At 30.9% G+C, this 22748-nt stretch overlaps 1 protein-coding gene across 1 annotated transcript in view; it reads right to left on the bottom strand.

Moving 5' to 3' along the window:
- LOC148275256 (uncharacterized) overlaps nt 1–22524 on the bottom strand; it is a 95282-nt gene extending 72758 nt beyond the window's left edge. The window contains exon 1 of the mRNA XM_088235952.1: nt 22213–22524. Coding sequence (XP_088092078.1) covers nt 22213–22255 — 43 coding nt within the window. The 5' untranslated portion in view covers nt 22256–22524. The remainder of the gene's footprint in view (nt 1–22212) is intronic.
- Between the last annotated feature and the right edge of the window lie 224 nt (nt 22525–22748).

Genomic DNA, 22748 nt, shown 5'->3' with positions numbered 1-22748 from the left:
CCAGGAACTGTGAAATATTCTACTGTAAAAACACCGTTTCAAATCAATATTTCACGCCGGCGCAGTAGCGCAATTGGTTAGACGGCTAACTGTGAAATTGGCGTCGCGGGTTCGATTCCCGCCAGTTGCAAGAAAATAACTCATGAAAGATTTTTTTCTCAATCGGTATGGGTGTTGTTGTGTATTTTTCACTACCTCCTCCCACATCCCCTTTGTCCCACCTGCTGACAAGCTCTAAATAGAGGCTTAGCGGGTTAATCCTTTAAAAACAAAAAAACAAAAAAACAAAAAAAAACAAAAAACAAAAAAACAAAAAAAAACAACCATATCGGGAATCGACCCCGAGACCTCTTGCGTGGTAAGCTAACGAGCTGACCACTACACCACGAGGCCAACGTAACTAACGTAATTTATTAGTCTAGTAACAATCAACACATAGTTGTTGGCCTCATCGTGTTAGGTATCCGTTAATATATTTTTTTGTATTGTGTATCTTTATATGAATAAATAAATAAAAATTCCTTAGAGGGTGATTACAATCAGAAAATACGGACACTTTACCTTTGCTATGACAGTACAATTAAAAATAATTTCTTCCGAGCAATATGAAGATACGCTATCAATGTACCCTGTATCTTCAAATTTTGAGGTAAGTATAGTATATTATAGGTAAGTATATTTTGAGGTATACACTTATTAGTAACATAAAAAATATTTTTAAATTTATAATTTATAATTTTTAATCCCCATAAAAAAGACCTATTGCATTAGCTACGCCCCCAATAGGTCATGATTCGTGTAAATTTTAAACTTTGTTTGTGACCGTTTTAATTAAAATAGAATATCTTCACGAATCTTGCCGTCACTATTATCAAGACCAAACGTTTTGTAGCGTTTTTGTATGTACATATTTTTTAACGCCATAGCGTTTCTCTCTCAAAACATTTCTCTACAACATTCTTATTCATATTGATTTTGAAAATACAAATAATTTTTCCAAATCCATTTCACCTATTACTATCAGTATTCGAAGTATAATATTTTCTCTATTAGCAAAATTATTTTATAAGAACCAAGAACATCCTGATTCGAAGCCCACAACACTCCCAGAGAACCACAACTCGATTTTAATTATACAAATTAAATAATATATAATTCAACAATAAAGCTTGCTTTGAAACTGGTTGAGAAATATAGTATCAGCAAAGTTAATCGTGTTATTTTTTCTTCCTGTTATTCACTCGCCTGATCTCATTATTAGCATTCCATACTGAGGTAAATAAGGTTTATAAATAGAGTTGTATGGCAAACGGCGAAGAGAAAAAATAAAAAAAAACTAGAACAACTTCTACAAATTTCTTATGGAATAAAAAAAATAAACAATGGCGTCTATTCGAAACGAGTGTTAGAAAAGAGGTAGGACAAATAAGGAGAAAAATTGAATCTGAAAATTCAAAAAGGTGAAGAAGTTTGCTTGTTTGAATTATCTATCAATTTTGATAAAATTAATTAAAACAATAATATAAAATATCAATCAAACTTAGTTTAAGACTTTATTTTTACGTGGTAAATCAAGCCTCTCTAAAATAAAAATAAATTTAAAAAAACCCCGTACCTACATGCGTAAAGTCATGGGGACATTCTCAAAATATTTTTGACTTAATAATTATATGAATCAATAACACAAATCATAAGCGTTATTTAATTATTTAACGGTCAAAATAATTCTCTCGGTTAAGGCGTGTCGAGGCGTAACCATATTAAATTTTAATTTATATAAATCGATATTATGCCATCGGCTATCAGCATTTTAATGATTCCTCGTTCGACAGAAGAAAGCAGAATCGTAAAACTTGTACACGATCAAAATCCATACATAGATTTTACTGTAAAAGTAAAGAACATTCTTCAGAACGAGTTTTTATGACACAAGTGATTGGTATTTTTCCTCTTATTATTTTAACCTCTTGTTTGTGTACAATCGATTAGATACACAACTTTATTTCGGGAATATTTAACAATAAAGTCTCACAATAATTCAATTAATAATAATAATCATAATAATAATAATGGTGACTGACTTTGGAATAAGCAACCTCTTCATGTAAAAATGCACCTTATTTGGCCACTTTTAAAAAACGCCTAAAATATTGTTATATGTGCTTAAATCCCTAACCTTCATTGATTTTAAAATTTAAAAAAATAAATTATCCCTTCTTTTTCCTGAATTGTTTTCCTTTCTTCTTCCAAACTCATTACCTGACCCCACATTTCTCGGCATTTAATTTGTAGAACTATTTATTAGAAGTATTTTTATTTTTATATACCCACTAAAAACAGCTGTTATTTGAAATGAATTACGGATATTTACTTATGTTCTAATTTTTTACATTATTATTTTAAATACAGATTTTGACCAATTCTCTTTTTGATGAGTCTGTTTTTTTGGATGGCTAGAAGATATTGCTCTTATCAAAAAGTCCGCCAAAGTGCATTTTTTTTCAATGAAGATTTTAAAAAATCAATAATGTATTATAATCTTCATTACCTTACCGCACCTAATGGTGCATAGGAAACGGCATTGTTACACCGATTGCAGAGTATCTTGATTATTTATGTTACATGAAGGTAAGATAATCAATCTTACACCCTTTTAAATAAATGTTTCATATCAACCATGGCAGGAATCGAATTCGAGACCTCTTGCATGGTAGGCAAACGCGCTGACCATTACACCACGAGGCCGACATAATTATAGAATTAATTTTGTATAATATGTTGAACGCACTCTATTATATCTTTCAAAATTAAAAATAAAAAAGGATTTTGAATAAATGATTGTTTGATTCAATTCAAAGAAATAGTCTATGTATTCTAACAGACACAAGGAATCTTTTTGAGGGAATCAAAATAATAAAAGACCACCGTAAAAAAATAAAATAAACATTTTAAACAATGGAGTTCACCATATTAAAACATTAATTTTATTTTATTTATAATTTTTTTTATTACATTTTGTACATTTTTTATTACATAATATATCACTTTTTTCATGAAAGCAAAAAAATCCCACATAGGCATTTTAGGTGCTAATATAATATTTTTTTAAAACATATAAAATAAAAATTGTAAGTAACATTCGGGTTGTTTTTTTTTCAAACATGAGTAAGTGGAAAATAAGAAATAAAAAAAATAAAAAATACAAGCAAAGCAAAAAAAGTATTAAATTAAAGTTTATAATTAAATTAATGAAAAAATATGAAAGCAAATAAGTTTATCTGGAGAAGAAAACATTGACATTTATATTTTTGACCCAGTTTACAAATGAATTATTAGAAGAAGAGATCCGTTCATAATTTATGTAATCTTTTTGTATCTTAAATTTCCAATTAGTTACTCTGCGTGAAAATAAGCATATTGTATTGCTTATACACCGTTTAATAATTATTTTGAATTATTGATATAAGTACCTCACATAGAAGTAACATAAATATCACGGTGAATCAACAATGTTTGATTATGTCCAAATGCTTGCAGACTGGCTGGATTTCCTCCCTAGGGAGTTGTTCGTATTTAAATTTATTTCAACAGAGAGGGAAAAAGTTTTTGAGAAAGGAAAATGGAAGTCTAGGCATTTACAGGGCTTATGACCTGTCGTTGGCTGGTTTAAGTGGCCACTTTACACACTGTAACATAGACCATTCTGCCCATGTTTGAACATCCACATTTCCTCAACTCTTCCATCTGTTGACTTTTGTGAAGTAAAAGAGCTGTAAGAGCTGTAAGAGGTCATAAGCCCTGTAAATGCTTAGACTTCCATATTCCCTTCTCAAAAACTTTTTCCCTCTCTGTTGAAATAAATTTCAATCACGGTGAATAGTTACCAAATACTTCTTATTAGTATCTCTTGGTTAAATCTGTAAAAGAATTCCATTTTTTATTATAAATCAGCGTGTGACTAGAGTACGCTCAATTTGAGATATGCTAATTTTCTTCAAACACATTCAATACGAAGTAATAAATGATTTCAAATGTGTAAAGCTCGTATTACATGGATCTGAAAATGGTGCAAGATCTTGCGCAAGATCTCGTACAGCTTCTTGTATAATATTTACTGTGCCATATTTTGGGCCATTTTGGGCCACAAACTAAACAATTAAATGTAATTGAACTCTTTAAACTAGAATTCTTAAAATTTATTCGTAAATTAGCCACTGCTGTAATTGTAGACGAAGAATTAAAACTTGAAAAAAACTGAAGTAAAAATGAACACAATACGAGAATATCAGAATTTTTTTATACATAACCTTCTAAAACGAGAAAAGGACAATTAAGACTAATAAATTTTGACAAAATTGCTCATAATTGTGAATATTCCACAATGTTTCCACATGATCAAGGGCACTTAAACTTACATTCCTCCTTAAAGGATTCCTCTGTACCGTATGGATTTTTGAAATTACGAAATCTTCCCAAGGAGAAATAAACGGATTTGTCACGAAATGTGGAAGATGTACCATCTCTACGTGTTTTCGAAAAACGACTATTAATAATTTTTTAGTCATCCCTTCTTCTATCCTTTCTTCTCTAACATTACTCTTTCCTGTCATGTATTTAACTCTTGTGTGGCTGTGATGTTACACTAGGCTACATACGATACAAGTTGTATTTTTTGTAATCTTTATTGTACATTTTCACACCGGATTTGAAAAGTAAAATTTGTGTAATTAAGATGGATATACAGAAACTTTTTACCCTTGCTACGTGAAGGATGAATGTGACGTCAATATAACAATAAATCTGTATAAGAGAGAACACGAATATAGAACTTATAACAAGGATGACAGAGAAGCTGTTCTGTGGCCGGGGTTCGTGTGGATGAGATACAGTATTCAGACGGCTATTGACAGTGATGGGGATGCACACATGTAAGATGACCGGCGTATTTATTTTTACTATAACAGGGCTTAAATCTGGTTGTGGTCCTGTGGCTAGTGTCTCGGACTCGCGGACCAAAGGTCCGTGGTTCGAAACCCATTCTACCCCAACTCGATTCCATTTTCTAATAGTGAGTTATTTACAACTCGTTGAAAATGGCCCTCAAAATTAAATATTTGGGTAAATCATAAGAACGCAAATATTTCTTTATTGTTTTTTTTTTTTAAATATAAAAAAATATTGTATGTTTTTTTTCATCAATTATGGAAAAAAAGTTATAAAACAGTATGCCTCTTCGTGTTTTTTTTTTCAAATGTCTGAACTAAACAGAATATTCCAAGAGTCAAAAATGCTTTTAAACGACATTCTTCGAGCTTTATCAACTGATAAATTTCTATAGATCCTCCAATGTTTAGTTGGAAGGATAGCATGTATAAAAACTCAGCAAAAATAGTTTTTAATTTAATGTTTTCTGGTGAAAACTATTCATTAACCAGATATCTGTTTTCTGAAACCTCGTCCAATGAAACAATTTAAAGGAACTAAGATGGTCTACTGAGAAAAGTAAAATATATTTATAGTCAATAATGCATTAAGAAGGTTTTATCAGTACCGACGGAATACGCGTTGACATATATCAGGTGTAAAACACGCTGTAATCTTGGTTAGAATATTTGTTAAAAAATAGGAGGTGTTCTATTTATTCATAGTTTGACTTCAGAGTTCACTTGATTCATATATTCTTTGGGTCAAACCACTGAATAGAAATCTTGTACAAGATCTTGTGCCATTTTTGACCCATGTTATACCAGCATCAGGCGTAATATACGACTCCAAGCGTAAATAGTGCGTTCTCTTATGGTGAAAGTGAAAAAATCTTGCTGGATCCGAGAATGTTCGCACAACCATTACTCGATCGCACAATCAATTATTTATTTTAAAGCATTAAACATTACATTTGCATTTATAAACTGAGAAATGTTAATAAGATAAGAACAAGTATCAATGTGTTTGTATAACACAGAGGTGTGTCGTTTTACTTACAAAACTTTTAAAATTCACATTCTACTGTTAATAATAATGTTTTTAACGTTTTTTGTAAAGGTTATCTGAATCTTTTGTTTAGTTTTGTCTGGTAGTTTATTGTATAATTTTAGTCCATGGTTTCTTAGTATCGATTGTCCTTTTCTCGTTTTAGAAGGTTATATATGATATTTTTTTGATATTCTCGTATTGTGTTCACGTTTACTACAGTTTTTTTCAAGTTTTAATTCTTCGTCTACAATTACATCAGTGGCTAATTTATGAATAAATTTTAAGCATTCTAGTTGCAAGGATTCAGTTACATTTAATTGTTTATTTTGTTTAATAAGTTCTCTAGTTGCTGTTAGATAGGGTAAGTCATATACTTACCTATATATTTTATTTTGCTTTCTTTGTTGTCTGTTTATGTCATTTAGATTTCCTGTTCCTCATAGTAGTTGCATATAACATATTTCAGTTTTTACAAAGGTTTTGTACATTAATTTTTTTTCCGTTTTTGGAACGAAGTTTTTGATTTTTAAAAAAAGACTCGATAATGTCGCCACTTTGCTAATCAAATTGTGGACCCAAAATATATCCTTGTGGGACTCCAAAATTTACTGTTTGTATTTTACTTTTTTTTTCTTTTACAAAGGTATACTGCTTTTGATTTGTTAAGTATGACTTTTTTATAGTTTGCATTCTATATGTGTATTATGTTTATATTTTTTTAATTAGTGGTTAAATACAAAGTTGTTTATGTACTTTATTTTATGATTAATTGTTAATTCATTTGTTTATTTATTATATACACCGTAAACTAGTTACATGAAGAAACGTATTTATATACAAGAAACTGAACAAAAAAAACTATGTAGCAAAGACAAACGAGAGTTCGGGTATTATCTTTGGCTCTACCCGACCAAATTTCTACAGGGTATGTTTGGCTACAACAGTTAAAAAACTAGAAGGAATGTGTATTTGACTACACATTTTTATCGATTGTTGCGCGGTATGGTCGATAATCCTGAGATTATGATCAGCATTGATTTGTATGTTCCTGATCAGATAGCGTCAGCATAGATTGTCTCATATTCCGATATACAGGACCAACACCTGTTGGAAGGGCCACCGCTATGTTGAACAACATCGCTCTGGATGTTGATCTGTTACATGTATCAAACATAACACATGAAGAATGATGCACGTTACACGGCGTGTAAAGGAATCACTAAGTCAATGATAGGTGATGAACGAAAATATTTTACCCTTCTGTTGCAATAAATTTTAAAAATAAGTATCTTTAAAAATGGTCTCAATCAAATCCACTTAGTCAAAAAAAAATCAAACTTATTTTGCACAAGTATATGATCACTTAAACCAGCTTATGACAGGTCAGAAGTCCTTTAAGGGTCTAATTTTCCGTATTATCTGTAAGAAACGTTTTCCTTCTCTTTTGCAATAAACGTCGAAAACCTCGTCTTCCGAAAATGGTCCCAATCGAGTTCTGAAGATTGAAATCTAGTCTAAAGCAAAAATTGAAACTGTTAATCACATATCAAGAGTAAGTACCCACACGGGTCGTTAATAATTATTGGCTGCTAAAATGTAATGTACCTAATGACTCGCAATTTTCTCTGTAACTTTCTTCTGGCCGTTGCCCGCTAGTTTCTCGTCTTATCGACAATAACGTAAATTTATCTTAAAATTTGTATTTCTCCTGAGACCTGATAGAGACTGGCAAGTTTCTACCTTCGGGTATAGAAAGTCCGCGTTTACTTGTTTTCAAAAAATCTTTCAATTACACTTGATATCTTTCATAGACAAAATAAAGTATAATACATATTTGCCTTAATAATATAAGTTCATCAACATAAATATTTAGGATGCTGGCTGAATGATAAATGGGATCACTCGCAAGAGATCAAAGTCAGAATAGAGATGGCGCTAGACTGCTTTTTCAGGATGCGTGACCTTCTTTGCAGTAGAGACTTTAATTTAGACCTCCGAATGCGCATTACTCGATGTTACTCGGTACTTTTTTACGGCGTCGAAACGTGGACACTCACCCAAAACATTTCAAAAAAGATCGAAGCCTTTGAAATGTGGTGCAACAGGAGGATATTAAAAATCTCCCGAGTGGATAGAGTCCGAAACGATGATGTTCTCTGACGGATGGAAAAAGATAAAGAGGTACTGAAGACCATAAAGAAAAGAAGACTTGAGTACATTGGGCATCTGATGAGAGGCGAAAAATATAAAATTTTACAAGTCATTCTACGGGAAAGGATTGAAGGAAGACGCAGTGCAGGTGGAAGGCGCATCTCTTGGCTTCAGAACTTGCGTGACTGGTTCCATTGCAGCACTCAGTCCTTGTTCAGGGCAGCTGCCAATAAAGTAAGAATCGCAATGATGATTTCCAACCTCCATCGGGGAGGGGAACCATAAGAAGAAGAAGAAGAATATAAATTAATTGAAAGTGTATGTATGTTTGCGTGAGTTGAATACGACTGGTTCGGAGATTGTTAAAATTAAAAAAAAACAAAACCTTTATGCACGAATAGATTAGCTAACAACAATATATATATATATGTATATATAGGTATATTATTAGAAATAAAAAATATATATCAGTATTTTAAAAGCTTAACCACGGGAGTCACGTTGAACGAAATGTTCAAGAAACAAAATTTTAAGATTATGCAATTCCCATCATAATTTTTTAACTAAATTAGATTATTTCATTGTAAAAAAAATATTATTTTGATAATAAAGGTACTTTTTAAGGTAGTGTATTTTTGCATAAACAACTTTTTATTTGTTACAAATTGGTTTATTGTTTTCCTAAATATTCACCTTTAAATTATAATTACCAGCAGCATACTACGGTCTTACGCTTCGGGTGCCAGTCCAGGGACATTTAAATATTCTTGTACAAAACAACACATTTTTAAATGAATATTTTATGTCAACCATGTCAGAAATCGAATCCGAGACCTCTTACGTAGTCAGCCAACGCACTGACCTATATAACACTAGGCGGACAAAGTAAATCGGATCTACAAAAATTAAATATACATATTTTGTAGACATTTAATTTTTGTCCTAAATGATAAACGTAGATGTACCCTATTTAATTTTTCATTTCTCACGAGGGTTTGATCCACTTTTGATTGGATGTAAAAATCACGTATCACTAAGTCACAATCTGACCCGATTTAAATAAACAAAAAAACGAAAGCGAGTAGCAACTTATAAAATTATAGAAATCCAATAGAAAAACATTGTTGCCTTGACAGTTACCAAGGCGGCTAAACGAAAAATTCATTTATGTACGATATATTACTTACCTTAATAATCCCTGTTCTGCGAGGCGTGACGCGTGACTCTTGTAATTTAACTTTTTTATATATTTGTTGCAGATGTCTGATTTTGATTGATAAATATCATATCAATCGAGCGATTGATTTATTACAACACAAGTCAAACCACATTATTTTAAACCCATCAATAGTGACGAGTTAATAGCATGTCAGAATTTAATTAAAACCATTTGATTCAACGAGAACATATTTTGAGAAAGATGTCTTGCCAATAGTTAATACGTCATAATGAGTAAATTATGTAAATTGTACAAACAAGATGCCGTTTATTAAATTATTGTGTGAGATATTTTTATTGAATTTATTTACTGTACATACGTATAAAATATGATGTAAAAACTTTCCAGATAACTATTGTTGTTCTTATTAGTATAAATAAAGCGTCGTTCGCGTAAAATTGTACTTCAATACAGTTTTAGCAATGCATTAGTTTATGTATTTTTTTAAATTTTACTCTATAACAATAATTTACATGAATATGTTCATATTTTGATATTGCAGGCCATTGACATATTATTACATAAAAACATGCCCTGAGCCCTCTTAAATGATAAAAACTCATGCCCTAAGGCTCAGTCATACCAAATGGGTATTAGTCGTTCTTCAGCCAGGCGTGACGTAAAGAATCGAAACAAAATACCCGCTTGTGTCATGAAAGCGTGTAAAAACCTTTCAGACAAACATTGTAAAAAGGATTGTGTAACGTTTTGTTGGTCAATATTTGTTCATGAATAATTAACAAAGTTTGAAATTAATATTCAAATATAAATATTATTTTTTGTAAAAGGGATGCACCGATAGGAATACGTTTTTTAAATATAATGAACGTCAGTTGCTATTGTTTTTGCATTCCCCAAAATCTAGTGAAAAAAAATAAATTGTTCGAAATTATAAGGAATTTTAGGAAAGAATCTGATTAAGATCCGAGAAAAAAGAATGTTGATTGATAACGTTAAACACAAACTTTTTCGTGTGCCAAAAATTAGTATCCTTCAATTTTAGGAAGCATCTGTCGACGCTGCGATTGACGAATGCAGCCCTGGTGTAAATAAACAAACTTAGTTACAATGGGTATGTTTTCGTGTCATATAGGACGCATCTATGAATTAACATGTCAATGATGCAAGCATTTTTTGGTCAGAAAATAGGTACGTTAAGCCGGAACAGGTGAATTTATATATCAAAGGGCCGTTTACATACGGGCAATACAATGGACACGACAATATTGTCTTGTCCCAGTTCCGTGAACAGTCTCGACCGCGCGGGACAGGACGCTGGGAGAATACAAAAAGTTGGCCGCAGTTCACACGTGAGAGCTACAAAAATAAATACGCAACGGCGTTAATAACAAGCGAGTTCATAAAAATAGTATTTATTTCAAACCAATATTTACTGGAATTGTTAAAGAACGAACCAAATAATAAAAATGATTTTTTCTGCATCCATTTTCAGCAGAAAAAATGTGCGGGAGCGACACGTTTACGACGACCAAATCGCCACAAAAAAAATTGTCACAAGGTTCTGTCCGTGCATGTTCACACGAGGACAATGCGGCCGCTGGGGTCTGCGCCCTGTGAGGAGGTAATCATTCGCGGAGATAGCCGGCCGTCTATCTCGGTGGCGATGTCTCGGATCAATGTGTTGTCTTACAAATTGCTGTTTACACGTGAACAGTGGTCGAGTTCTTGGACAAACCAATATTGTATTGTTATTATTATTATTTAAAAAATAAATGTTAACATTATTTTTTTACTAGTAACGGAAAACTGACGGATTGTGGCCCCGTGGTTCAAATCTCACTCTACCACAACTTGTTTTCCATTTTCTAAGACGGTTATTTACGACAAAAAGAAAATGGTCCCAAAAATGATATCTTTGGGTAAATCATAAGATCGCAAATATCGATTTATTTTAATCGGTTCACCACGAGGCCGACTAATCTCCACTCGATTTCCTTTTGTAGGATTTTAACCTAGTATTTTTTATGGTCATAAATACATATCTTTTAAATACATGTAATAAATGTCAATCCATAATTTTACCTCGTCGTATAGATTTGTACGACCTTTGTGAAATCGGCCAAACTTTCGAACGTTTACTTTTTCTGTAATTTGATAATTGGTCAATTAACTTTGCATTGTATTGCATTGATGAATACAAGATCATTTACATGTTCATTTTCATTTTTAAACTGCGCTTTTATCATTGATATTTTATTTTGTTAGATCTGTAGCCTTGATTATGTTATTTCAATAAATTTTAATTGGTTTAATCATCTGCCTCGATTTGCTTACTAATTGTGAGTTTTTTAATAACATTGTAAACTTGTACATGAGAAAATATGTGTTAAAATGTATTAAAAAGAGTAGATTGACCAACGCACAGGTATGATTTTATAAATAATTATCAAGTAGTTAATTTTTCAATTCGATGTTTACATGTATGTATTATTATGATGAAAATTTAGACGATAAAAATTATACGCAAAATTACACTGTCAAACATACAAGACGATAATATAACATTAACCAAAAATGCTGAAATATACAAATATTATAACTAACAACAACGCTACCACATTAAAAAAGCAAATGAAAAGTAAGAGAGTCAAAAGTACCATTCACTGGACTTAAACACTACAATGCTTACTACTTGAAAAATTATATTGAAGACAAATTCAAATTTAACCTGAAAAAGCACATAAAGACTATACTGGTGGATTTTTAAAGCTGGCGCGCTCGCAACACTTACACAAACGCATCGTGTAGTATCTGTGAATAATCTTACGGTATGACATTGCACGGCATAAGCACTATGAAAATAATTTCCGCTTCTCTCGCGCTCAGACGCGCTTATGAGCGTGACATAGACAACCATTGCTTTGTTAGTTGCTAATGAGATTGTAATAAAATATACACAGGATGCTTCTGCGTTCGTCTAAATTTCGCTGCGATTCTTAACAATATAAATATAATGACATGTATTAAACTATGGATTTAAAACACTGGTTAGTAAATATATTTTCATTGAATTCAATCATGTATAGGTCGATTATCTAGTGCTGACGCTTTCGCAAAACTTCAACAACAAAAAAATTAGTGTACAAAATACTGATTTCAAAAATCTCTTCTCATCTCTTTTGGATTAGAACGAAAAAAACTGTCACTTTTTATTTTATTTTTTTAAATAAGCATGTTTTTTACTAATTATTTTGTATTCATTATCGGCGGCTTCCGTGGTGTAGTGGTTAAGATGCTTAACTCACTCACGGAAGGTTCCGGGTTCAATTCCCGGTGAGAACACAAAAATCAAATGTGATTTTTCTCAAGCCTGGGTATGCTGGGCTGAAATTCACTACTGTAATCGGGCCTCCGGCCTGTTGTGGTACAAAAAAATAAAAAATAATAATTTATACCCTGTAATTAAAATGCACGCCACAATTTATATTGGAGAAAATATGTTAACACACTTATTGATAAACAAAAATAAAGCACATTCGGTTAAAATTTATTACAACCTTTTTTTAAATTAACATTCTGTAGATTTTAAGCGTTTGTGTGAGTTTTGCGAACGCGCCAGCTTTAGTTAAACAACCAGTACTGACCAGACGAGACATAACATGACTAGAGATTATAATATTTCTTGTGTAACCTTAACGGGTTTTTTTAAATAATAAAAAAAAAACAAAAATGGAATTGAAAATGTATTGTATTTTCTTATACTTTTTTTTAAATGAAAAAAAAAAACTCAAATGTTAAAATTTTTAGTTGAAAAAAAACTGGGTTACAAAATGGGAAACAAGTTGTGGTAGAGCGGGATTTGAACCTCGGACCTACTGATCCGAAGCCCGCGACACCCGGACCACAAACCGTCTCTAATAGTATCATTTTATTCAAATGGCCGTTTTTATTACAAGAACGATTCAATTAAATTTCTCGTAAATTTTAACCTATTGACGATAGCCACAAAGATTTGTACTTGACAATCACAATCATACTTATGCCTTCACATCATATTGTTGAGTTGAACTGTTGAAGTCTGACGGGTCTAAAGTTACTATTAACTACTGATAGCATCTCCGCAGCTACAGGTAGCGGGTGGCAGATAGTGACAGTGGACTACTTTCTTCTGGACCGGTCTTAATGAAAGTGACTTTGAGAAATCTTCTCAAAGTGTTTGTATTACCGATGAACAACACCATAGTCGTATTAATAAATATATATTTTTATAATATGTTAGTAACTACGCGGACATTGTGCTAATGTTTAACAGACAAGGATCGGTTGCATAAAACAAAGACAATTTATCGTCAAAACTGGCGAAATAAGTTGCACGTTGCAGGTTCATGAAATTAAAAATTTTGACGAATATATAACGCACATTTAACATTTTTCTATGTAATTTTATGTATTATTCATATGGTTGTACATTTTTTTAACAATTTGTCTTCATTCGCCTTATATCTATTTTTTTACATTTACAATTTTACGTACATTTTTTAAATTTTTTTTTTATAACCAGTGCAAATCTGGTTAAAAAGCCCAGAGATAATAAAATACAAGCTTTGCTGGACAGTATTCAAATCTCTTCATGAAATGGCTCCAAAATACCTATCGGACATTTGTATTAGGGAAAATGCATGTCAAAGAAAATCTGCTCTTAGGTCAGCATTTGATTCAGGAAGAGGAACACTAGTCGAAATCTGGCGCTCCCCAAACACTTAATTTGGAGATCGTGCTTTTGCCGCTTTCGGCCCCTCTGCCTAGAACCTATTGCCTTCAAACTTACGAATCATCGACAGTCTCAGTCAGTTTAGATCTCAACTAAAATCCCATTTCTTTAGACTATCATACCCTCAATTTTAAATCTGGAAATATAATATATCACTTTAATTGAGTTAGAATGTAAATTTAGGTATTCAATTGTAAAGCGCCCTTGAGGTGATTTTTCGCAAAAATGGCGCTATATAAATCAGCCATATATTATTATTATTATTGGCGGCCTCCGTGGTGTAGTGGTCAAGATGCTTGACTCACTCACGGAAGGTTCCGGGTTCAATTCCCGGTGAGAACACAAAAATTCAAAGTGATTTTTCTCAAGCCTGGTGTGATGTAATTCACCACTGTAATTGGGCCTCCTGGCCTGTTGTGGTGCAAAAAAAAAATATCAAAAGAGCACACACAAGAATATATTCATGTGCGTACTATTTCAAGATTTAAAAATAAGTATTTTAATTTAGAAAAAGTGCTTTATACTGAAGTCAAAGTAAGATAAATTCGACTTAATTAAAAATCTTCTTTGATACTATGAATTCATCTCTATCAAAAATAAGTGCCTACTGGAATATATCCATATTAAATATCTTACAGGTAAAATAAAGATTAAAACGGGTATTCCAAATCTTGTAACGGCACAATTATGTATTGAATTTCTCCGTAGTAAACAGTGTATATGATATTAATTTTATTTGTATTTTAATGTCAATCTTTTTAGTTTACGAATCGCTGATTTCCTATCAATATCGTATTTTTTCTAGTAAGTATTAATGATTTTAAAACTATGATTGACTGACAAAGAACATCATTACTTTCACGACACAGCAATAACGTTTTATGTTTATGCATTTCAATTAATAATCATTATGTTTTTTCAAAGAATTTTAATTAAAGTTAAATTCACTTTAACAAAGTTAAAAAATGAGCACTGAATTGTACCAACCACAAAATAATTGAAAATATCACATTATTGAAAAACGATGGAAAAATAAGTACTCATTGCACATAATTTTTGAAGCGTTGTGATGACGTTAAATTTTATTGTCCGATTAAAATTTTAATAATAGACAGAGATGGAGAACATTTTATATATGCGTTATCGCGTTAACTTTATTTTTATTATTATTCAATTGTTTTATTATTTTTTTAACCTAGGTATGTTAAGTATTTAAATCCCAAAGTTATTAAATATAATAATATACGAAACAACTGTGTAATATGTAAAGATATATTGTTATTATATTTTTTCATAATTTTGTAATAGAACACTGTTATGTTAAATGTACTAGTATGTTTGTTTATGTTTATGTTTATAAAAGGCATTTGTGCCGTGTACACAATAATAAATAAATAAATTAAATTTTAGAGAGAGGAATATGAAAGTAAAGGCATTTACAGGGCTCATGATCTGTCATTGGCTGGTTAAGGTGGCCACATCTGTTTAACATTCACATTCTGCCATAGTTTTAACGTCAATATTACTAAAATTCTCTGTTTCTGTTTTATAAAAAGACGTAAAACCTTTATTGATACGGGTAGAATTCATCTTACTTAGTTTATAACATTTTTTATGCTTTTTTTCAGACCAGTTGATTTTATCAAAATCCAGCCTTTAAATACAAACATTTGGAAAAATTCAAAATACTGTTAACTATTGAGGAGTATCGGTTTATTTTTTTCCTTTTTATTTGGTTAAAATCTTTCTCATTTATAATCTCAAAATGCATGTAAATGATATGTAAGTATGTAAATGATAAATAAAAACTTCTGGAATATTCAGTGATTAGAAATGGATGAGATTAAAAAAAAACAAATAAAGAAAAATCATAAAATATTTAAAAAATGTAAATACATAGATACTCACTACTTACTTATCAAATCAGTGTTAATAAGTACTGGATTTAACCCTCTAGGAAGTTAATTACATTATTTTTTGATATTGTTGTTAGAAAAATAATAGTGAAATTAATAAAAACAAGTACTGTTCAAAAATAAGAATCACTCGTAAAATGGAAAATATTTTTTTAGGTGTTTTTCCAAGTAAAATCATTCGGCAGAATTTCACCCATATCGATAAAAATTTCAACTCTTTTTTAACAAGATAATATATATTTTGGTTTCCCTGCATTTTACTCAAATAAAATATAATGCCACAAAATACTTCGCAGTTACTTATTAAAGTATATATTATAGTGAAGTTGGATGATTTGTTAGCACAATTTATTACTAGATATGTAAAATTATTGTTACTATTTCTAATAATATGTATATAGTATTTAGTTTGTCTTTAATTTCTTAAGGGCAGTGTATATTATTATGTACCATTTAAATTGTGAAACTGGTGAAATGGTAAGTGTTTGTAGGTACTTTATTTGGTTATCTGCATTAGTTTTTTTAATCTTAAAAATTTGCTTATTGATTTTTGATAATCTATCTCTATATTGTCGCCCACCTGGGACCAAATATTTTTTTTCAACCTACACTGAACTTCACCGTTTACAATATACATATGTATATGTTCGTCTACACAATTCAATTCAATTCAATTTAATTCAATTTATTTATTTAAATATAACATTACAAACATACATTCAATACGTATATATTATAAAAAAGAAAAAAATACATGAAAGAGACTCATGTTAAAGTAGTAGGAGAATCCTGCTCCGGAAAATCCCTTCGGATGCATGGAACAGATCAATATCCAGAGCGATGTTTTTCAGCATAGCGGTAGCCCTTCCAATAGGCATAATTATCGGCAGGTTGGTCCTATTTATCGGAATATGAAACAATCTATGCTGACGCTGTCTTAGGTAATTATCAGGAACATGCAAACCAATGCTCATCATAATCTCAGGATTATCGACAATACCGCGCAACAATCGATAAAAATGTGTAGTCAAATACTCATTTCTTCTAGTCTCTAAACTGTTGTAGCCAAACATATCCTGGAGAAACTCGGTCGAATAGAGCCAAGGATAATACCAGCATTCTCTCATGTAGAGATATCTCAGAATTTTTTTTTGAAACAAATATGTCTATGCAAGTGTACTTATATATTATGTATATTTGTAATAAATTATAAAACTTGTAATATTATTTTTTATTTGAAATTATTTAACTTAAAAGCTAAAACAGTTTAAATTACTCTCGAAGCACAAGAGTTAATTTCTTTTTTAGAAAGTTAAAGCTTTAAGATAACTAAAATAATGGAAAATTAGATTGTTATAAAAAAATGCACGTAACCATATTGATAAATGAAAAATTAAATAATGTTATGATTGTATTTAAGTTTGTTGTATAAACATCTTAATTTTGTTAATTTCATTCGCAATATTTAATTAAATTATCTGATCAATTGTCATAATCTAATAAGCTTTCTCTTGTTGAAGTCACGATTATCAACATCAGTGTTTCTATGAAATATGCATATAAGATTTCTTTTCACGCGAATCTAAAAAATAACACATTTCGAAAAAAAAATCTAAAATAAATGGTTGAGTTTCAAATATTAGTTTGTTAGGCATACTCTAACAATTTATTTTATTAATGAATTATCCGGCCACCGCAATCACATTAATAAAAAAAATATGTATCATTAATTGATATATATGTGTTCACTAGATGTGGCACAAAGCATCCGTCATGTGGTCCATTTAACTGAGATTCCGGAACTTATCTTGAATTTGGTGGTAAATAATGATTTACGTGCAGCGGTCAATAAATGTGAAGCAGTGTAAAAGTCGCGACATAGAGTAATGAATTAAAAGTAAACTGGCATAGACAGTTAGTTTTTTTTACTCTACTTCACGTTTTACCTGACAATTTTAATGCGGCATGACGCTACAATGCTAATTTTTAGAACATAATTTAAGCCTATTGCTTTACGAAGCATCATGTCTATTTTTGTAATATTTTTTTTGTTTGAAAAATTGTAGTCTGCATAACTTTGCGGGTTGTTTAAAGCTAGGGTTCCTAGGACAGCGGTGCCCGTATTTTAACGGCCGTAGTGAACGGTGATGCAGTGGACAGCCATCGTAAAAGTGATTAGAGAGTGGTTTCTTAGGAAAACGGTGTTATCGACACCATTTAACACCGTTTTCCTAGAAAACCACACTCTAGTCACCTCTACGACGGCTGTCCACTGCATGACCGTTCACTACGGCCGTTAAAATACGGGCACCGCTGTCCTAGGAAACCCTAGCTTAACCCATCACGTAACACGAGGTAGAATTAATGAATAGAAAACAGATAGCTGCTTAACTGCCGATATGTACAGAAAAATAGGTCCATATTTTCATTATTTGATTATTTCTCAGTGGTAGCATTCCGTATTTTCCACAATTAAGCTATTTTATTATCACAATGGAGCCCTAGTACCGACTTTTATGTATTAAAGTGAAGTATTGAAGTGAGAAAACATGGATGAAAGCAGGTTGAATGCCGTCTAAATGCGATCTCTCAGTTGAATGTGTGGTAAAACTATGTACGATAGGTACACAAATATTGAGATAAGTGCATTATGTAAGACTAAAACAAACATTATCGATAAAATAATAAAAGGAATATACGTTGGTTCGGACGTGTAGAGCCAACAGATAGTATAAAACGATGCGAATGTCGATGAATGCAGAAAACTAGGAAGATCGAGAAAGACACGTCATCAATAAATTCAATAAATACTTTAAGATGGGCATGTCAAAAGTCGGAATAATCGGCGTGTGGGCATGACAAGATGTACGAATGCAGCGGAAGCGATATCTGTATGCTAAAAAAAATTTTAAACACTGTTCAGCTCTCCTTAGAACTGGTTTCCTTAGTGAGAAGGACTCTTAAATTAATTTTCTGTAAAATATATTATATTGCATAAAATTAAAATAATATTTAAAAAGACAAAGTGATTTGGCGTTTTATCCTCTTTGCATATGTCTACGGCAAAACGGCTTGATGGTTTGTTTGTTTTGTTTCAAACCAAACATGAGGTTTACGAAATTATCGGTCTGATAATATCAAATGTATATCAAAAATAATGATCAAAATAAATTGAAGACATTAAAGCATTTTTATAACTACACTAATTAAGTCATTTAAAACTATGGGCGTTATTAAACAAGACTTTGACAAATGATAACAATTATATTTTTAAAGATCACAAACTCCAACAGAAAGTGGTCCATAATGTCTTGTAGATAAAAAAGGCAAAAGTACATGTTTACTGCATTTCGTTGAAGCAATAATGTAACGATTATTATAAATTTGACATTAAGAATCATGATTGTATTGAGTCAATTACTTAATTAAGTTAAGTTCAGTCTTATGACTTGCTTAATAGCAACATATTATTTTTCTCAAGCCAAGAACATTTAAACAAACTTACCATTTTACAAAACTAAGCTTTAAAAATCATTAGGAAAAAAAAACTAGCAGTACATTTGATGTTAAATGAATCAATAGTACAAACATATAAAAAAATTATATTTTACAATACGATGATGTTTAATTAAAAAACAACAAAAAAATTTGGAAAAAATTGATCAAAGCTAACTTGAACATGATCACAATACCAGAAAAAATCTAAAAATCAGACTCTAGAAAAAAAGACTAAGTCACTAAATTCAATTTTATATAAAGAATTTTTAAAAAGTTATGAAATAGGAAAAAACATTTACGTAGAAAATGAAAAATCCAGAAGGTTATAAAATATGTGTCGAATAACTTTTTAATTAAACTTATAAAATATATTGTCATTATTAGAGCACACATAATAATATATTTATTTGTGCCCTATTTTAAGATTCAAAATAAATAATAAATTAATATCGAAGTTTCAATTTTTATTTTAAATTACTGTGTTTCTTTTATCATTTAGTATTATATTGTCAACAAGTACTCAAGTACATAAAAATGAATTTTGAAATAAAGCAGACAAAAAACTTTTAAAAACAATATTTTTTTTCCTAGACTAGAACTGGATTCAACCCCCTTGAGAATTATCAATATTAATTTATTACAACGGAGATTAAGAGCATTTTATAGAAGTCTAGGTATATAGGGCTAAAGTGGCTACTTAAATCAGCCAATGACAGGTCATAAGCAAGTAATATTGTTGATAAAACCAGCTGGTCCAAGAAGAAGTATAAAAATTGACGTGTTTTTAGGGGATGCCTAGTGTGCGTAAAAATAATTTAAATAAGTCGGAATCTTACTCGCATCGTAAATGGTTTCAACTTTTAAGCTTAATCAAAGATCAACAGATAGAAGAATTGAAGAATTACGGATATCCAAACATAGGCAGAATGGCTAACGTTGCACAGTGTGTAGGTTAAATGTCTACTTGAACCAGCGGGTGACAGGTAGGTAAGCACTTTAAATGTCTCGGCATCCATGTTCTCGTCTCTAAAATATTCTCCGTCTCTTTCGAAACATAACGAATAACTTAATTACTTTTTTTTAAATGTAATTTATATTTTTAATTTTCGTTTCTAAATCTTGGGTAAAAAGTATTGCATGCGTCAATTAAACCAAATATGTTTAAATTATATTTTTTGTTAAGGGCATTTTTGCCGCATGCGTTAATAAAATGAAATAAAATAAAATAATGCCGACGAGTTGTTTGCTTACAAATTACGGAACCGCAATTTTAAGATTATTGTAAATATATTTTTTGAAAAATAAACAAATAAAAAAATTAAAAATCTATTAATCATTAAGTACGTATCAAACTAATAATTTATGTAGTTAATTCTATTAAACATATGTAATACCCATGTGAAAAATGGAATACATTAGGAGTCTTATGTTCGTTTTTATTTCAAATTTAATAATGAAAGCCGAAAGTAAAACAAAATTGTATGGAAAAATTTCTGCTCTTCAAGATATTTTATTTACTTTTATGGTACGTATATTATTTTCTTTGATTACAAGCTTTAAAAATGAAATTTTAAGTATTTACAAATTACAACAATGGCGGAGAATACCTTAAATAAAGGATATTAAAGTTTAGACATTTACACGGCTTATGACCTGTCATTGGCTGGTTTAGTGGCCACTTTACACACTGTGTAACATTCACCACTATGCATATGTTTGAAAATCAATATTTCTTCAATTATTCCATTTTTTTTATTTTAATGAAGTGAAAGAGCTGAAAGCTTTATTGTTGTGAAGAGATTTATCTGATTGAATTATTTCACATACTAGGCAACGCCTGAAAACAATTTTCCAGTTTTTGAACTTCTTAGTATGTGAAATAATTCAGTCTGATGAATCTCTTCACAACAATAAAGGTTTCAGTTCTTTAACTTCACTGAAATCAACAGATGGAAGAATTGAAGTAATATGGATGTTTAAACATAGGCAAAATGGTGAATGTTACACAGTGTGTAAAAAGGCCACTAAACCAGCCAATCCCAATGCAAAATTCAGTATTTTGTCTACAAACATCTAGACAAACTCAAATATTGTAGTAAAACCAACTGGTCCAAGAAGAAGTTCAAAAACTCAAAAAAAAATTTCAGGCGTTGCCTAGTATGTGAAATAATTCAGTCAGATAAATCTCTTCACAACAATAAAGGTTTCAGCTCTTTAACTACACTTTAATCAACAGATGGAAGAATTGAAGAAATATGAATGTTCAAACATAGGCAAAATGGTGAATGTTACACAGTGTGTAAAAAGGCCACTAAACCAGCTAATGCCAATGCAAAATCCAATCTTTTGTCTATAAACATTTAGACAAACTCAAATATTGTAAACGTCAAGTAGATGAAAGTGAAGTTTTTCGACACCTCCTTCTGTTCGCGTTTAATCGAGAGAATAACTCTGCTAAAGGTGCTCGCGATATTTGCCCAGTGTGCGGGGAAGGTGCTATGACATATAATATTTATTTATCAACTGCCAAAGGGCTTTTACATGTACTGAGGTTATAAACAATTTACAAATATAAAGTATTCATAAAAAAAATACTTGAAACTAAATTATTATACAATACTTTAAGAATAATAATAGGTTCTCGAAGTTTGATAAAGTTATGGCAAATACATCTATTTTTATCAGTGTTTGTATGTAACAATAATCATTCGAAAACTACTTACAAGTCATTAAAACTCCCAAGAAAATATGCTCCTTCCACCCCATTTTGTAAATAACGTCACTTCAGAATAAAACTTCATGCATTAAATTTAACAACAAACTGTTATTTTACAACCGAATTCGAAACATATGCAAATAAGTCGCAGGCGGAAAAAATAAAACGAATAAACAAATAAAAATCAAATTTGAAATCCAAACTGTAAACAATCGGCCTTAGTTCTGTTCGCGTTTTCACGAGCGTATGACAAACGTATCTCCGGCGCGCACCTTCCCGAGCGAAATCGAGATCTGCACTGAAACAGAATAACAGAATGGTCGAATTTGCCCAGTTACCTCCACTTCAAGCGAGTGGTACCCCACACAAAACAACAATAATATGTACTTGGGTACCAGGTATTCGAACGAGTAATGAAACAAATTAAAGTTTATTAATATTTATTTTTTATCTTATTCTTATTTTATTTATTTAATTAACTTTTTGTACATTGACAGGCTTATTGCCAAATGGCATTTTTTTCCAACCAACCGATAAAATTTT

This window comes from Micrasema longulum, unplaced genomic scaffold (assembly GCF_059751315.1).
Source record: "Micrasema longulum isolate JH-2025_06_02 unplaced genomic scaffold, ASM5975131v1 h1tg001478l, whole genome shotgun sequence".
Lineage (NCBI taxonomy): Eukaryota > Metazoa > Arthropoda > Insecta > Trichoptera > Brachycentridae > Micrasema > Micrasema longulum.
This window is presented reverse-complemented; position numbering and strand designations above follow the sequence as displayed.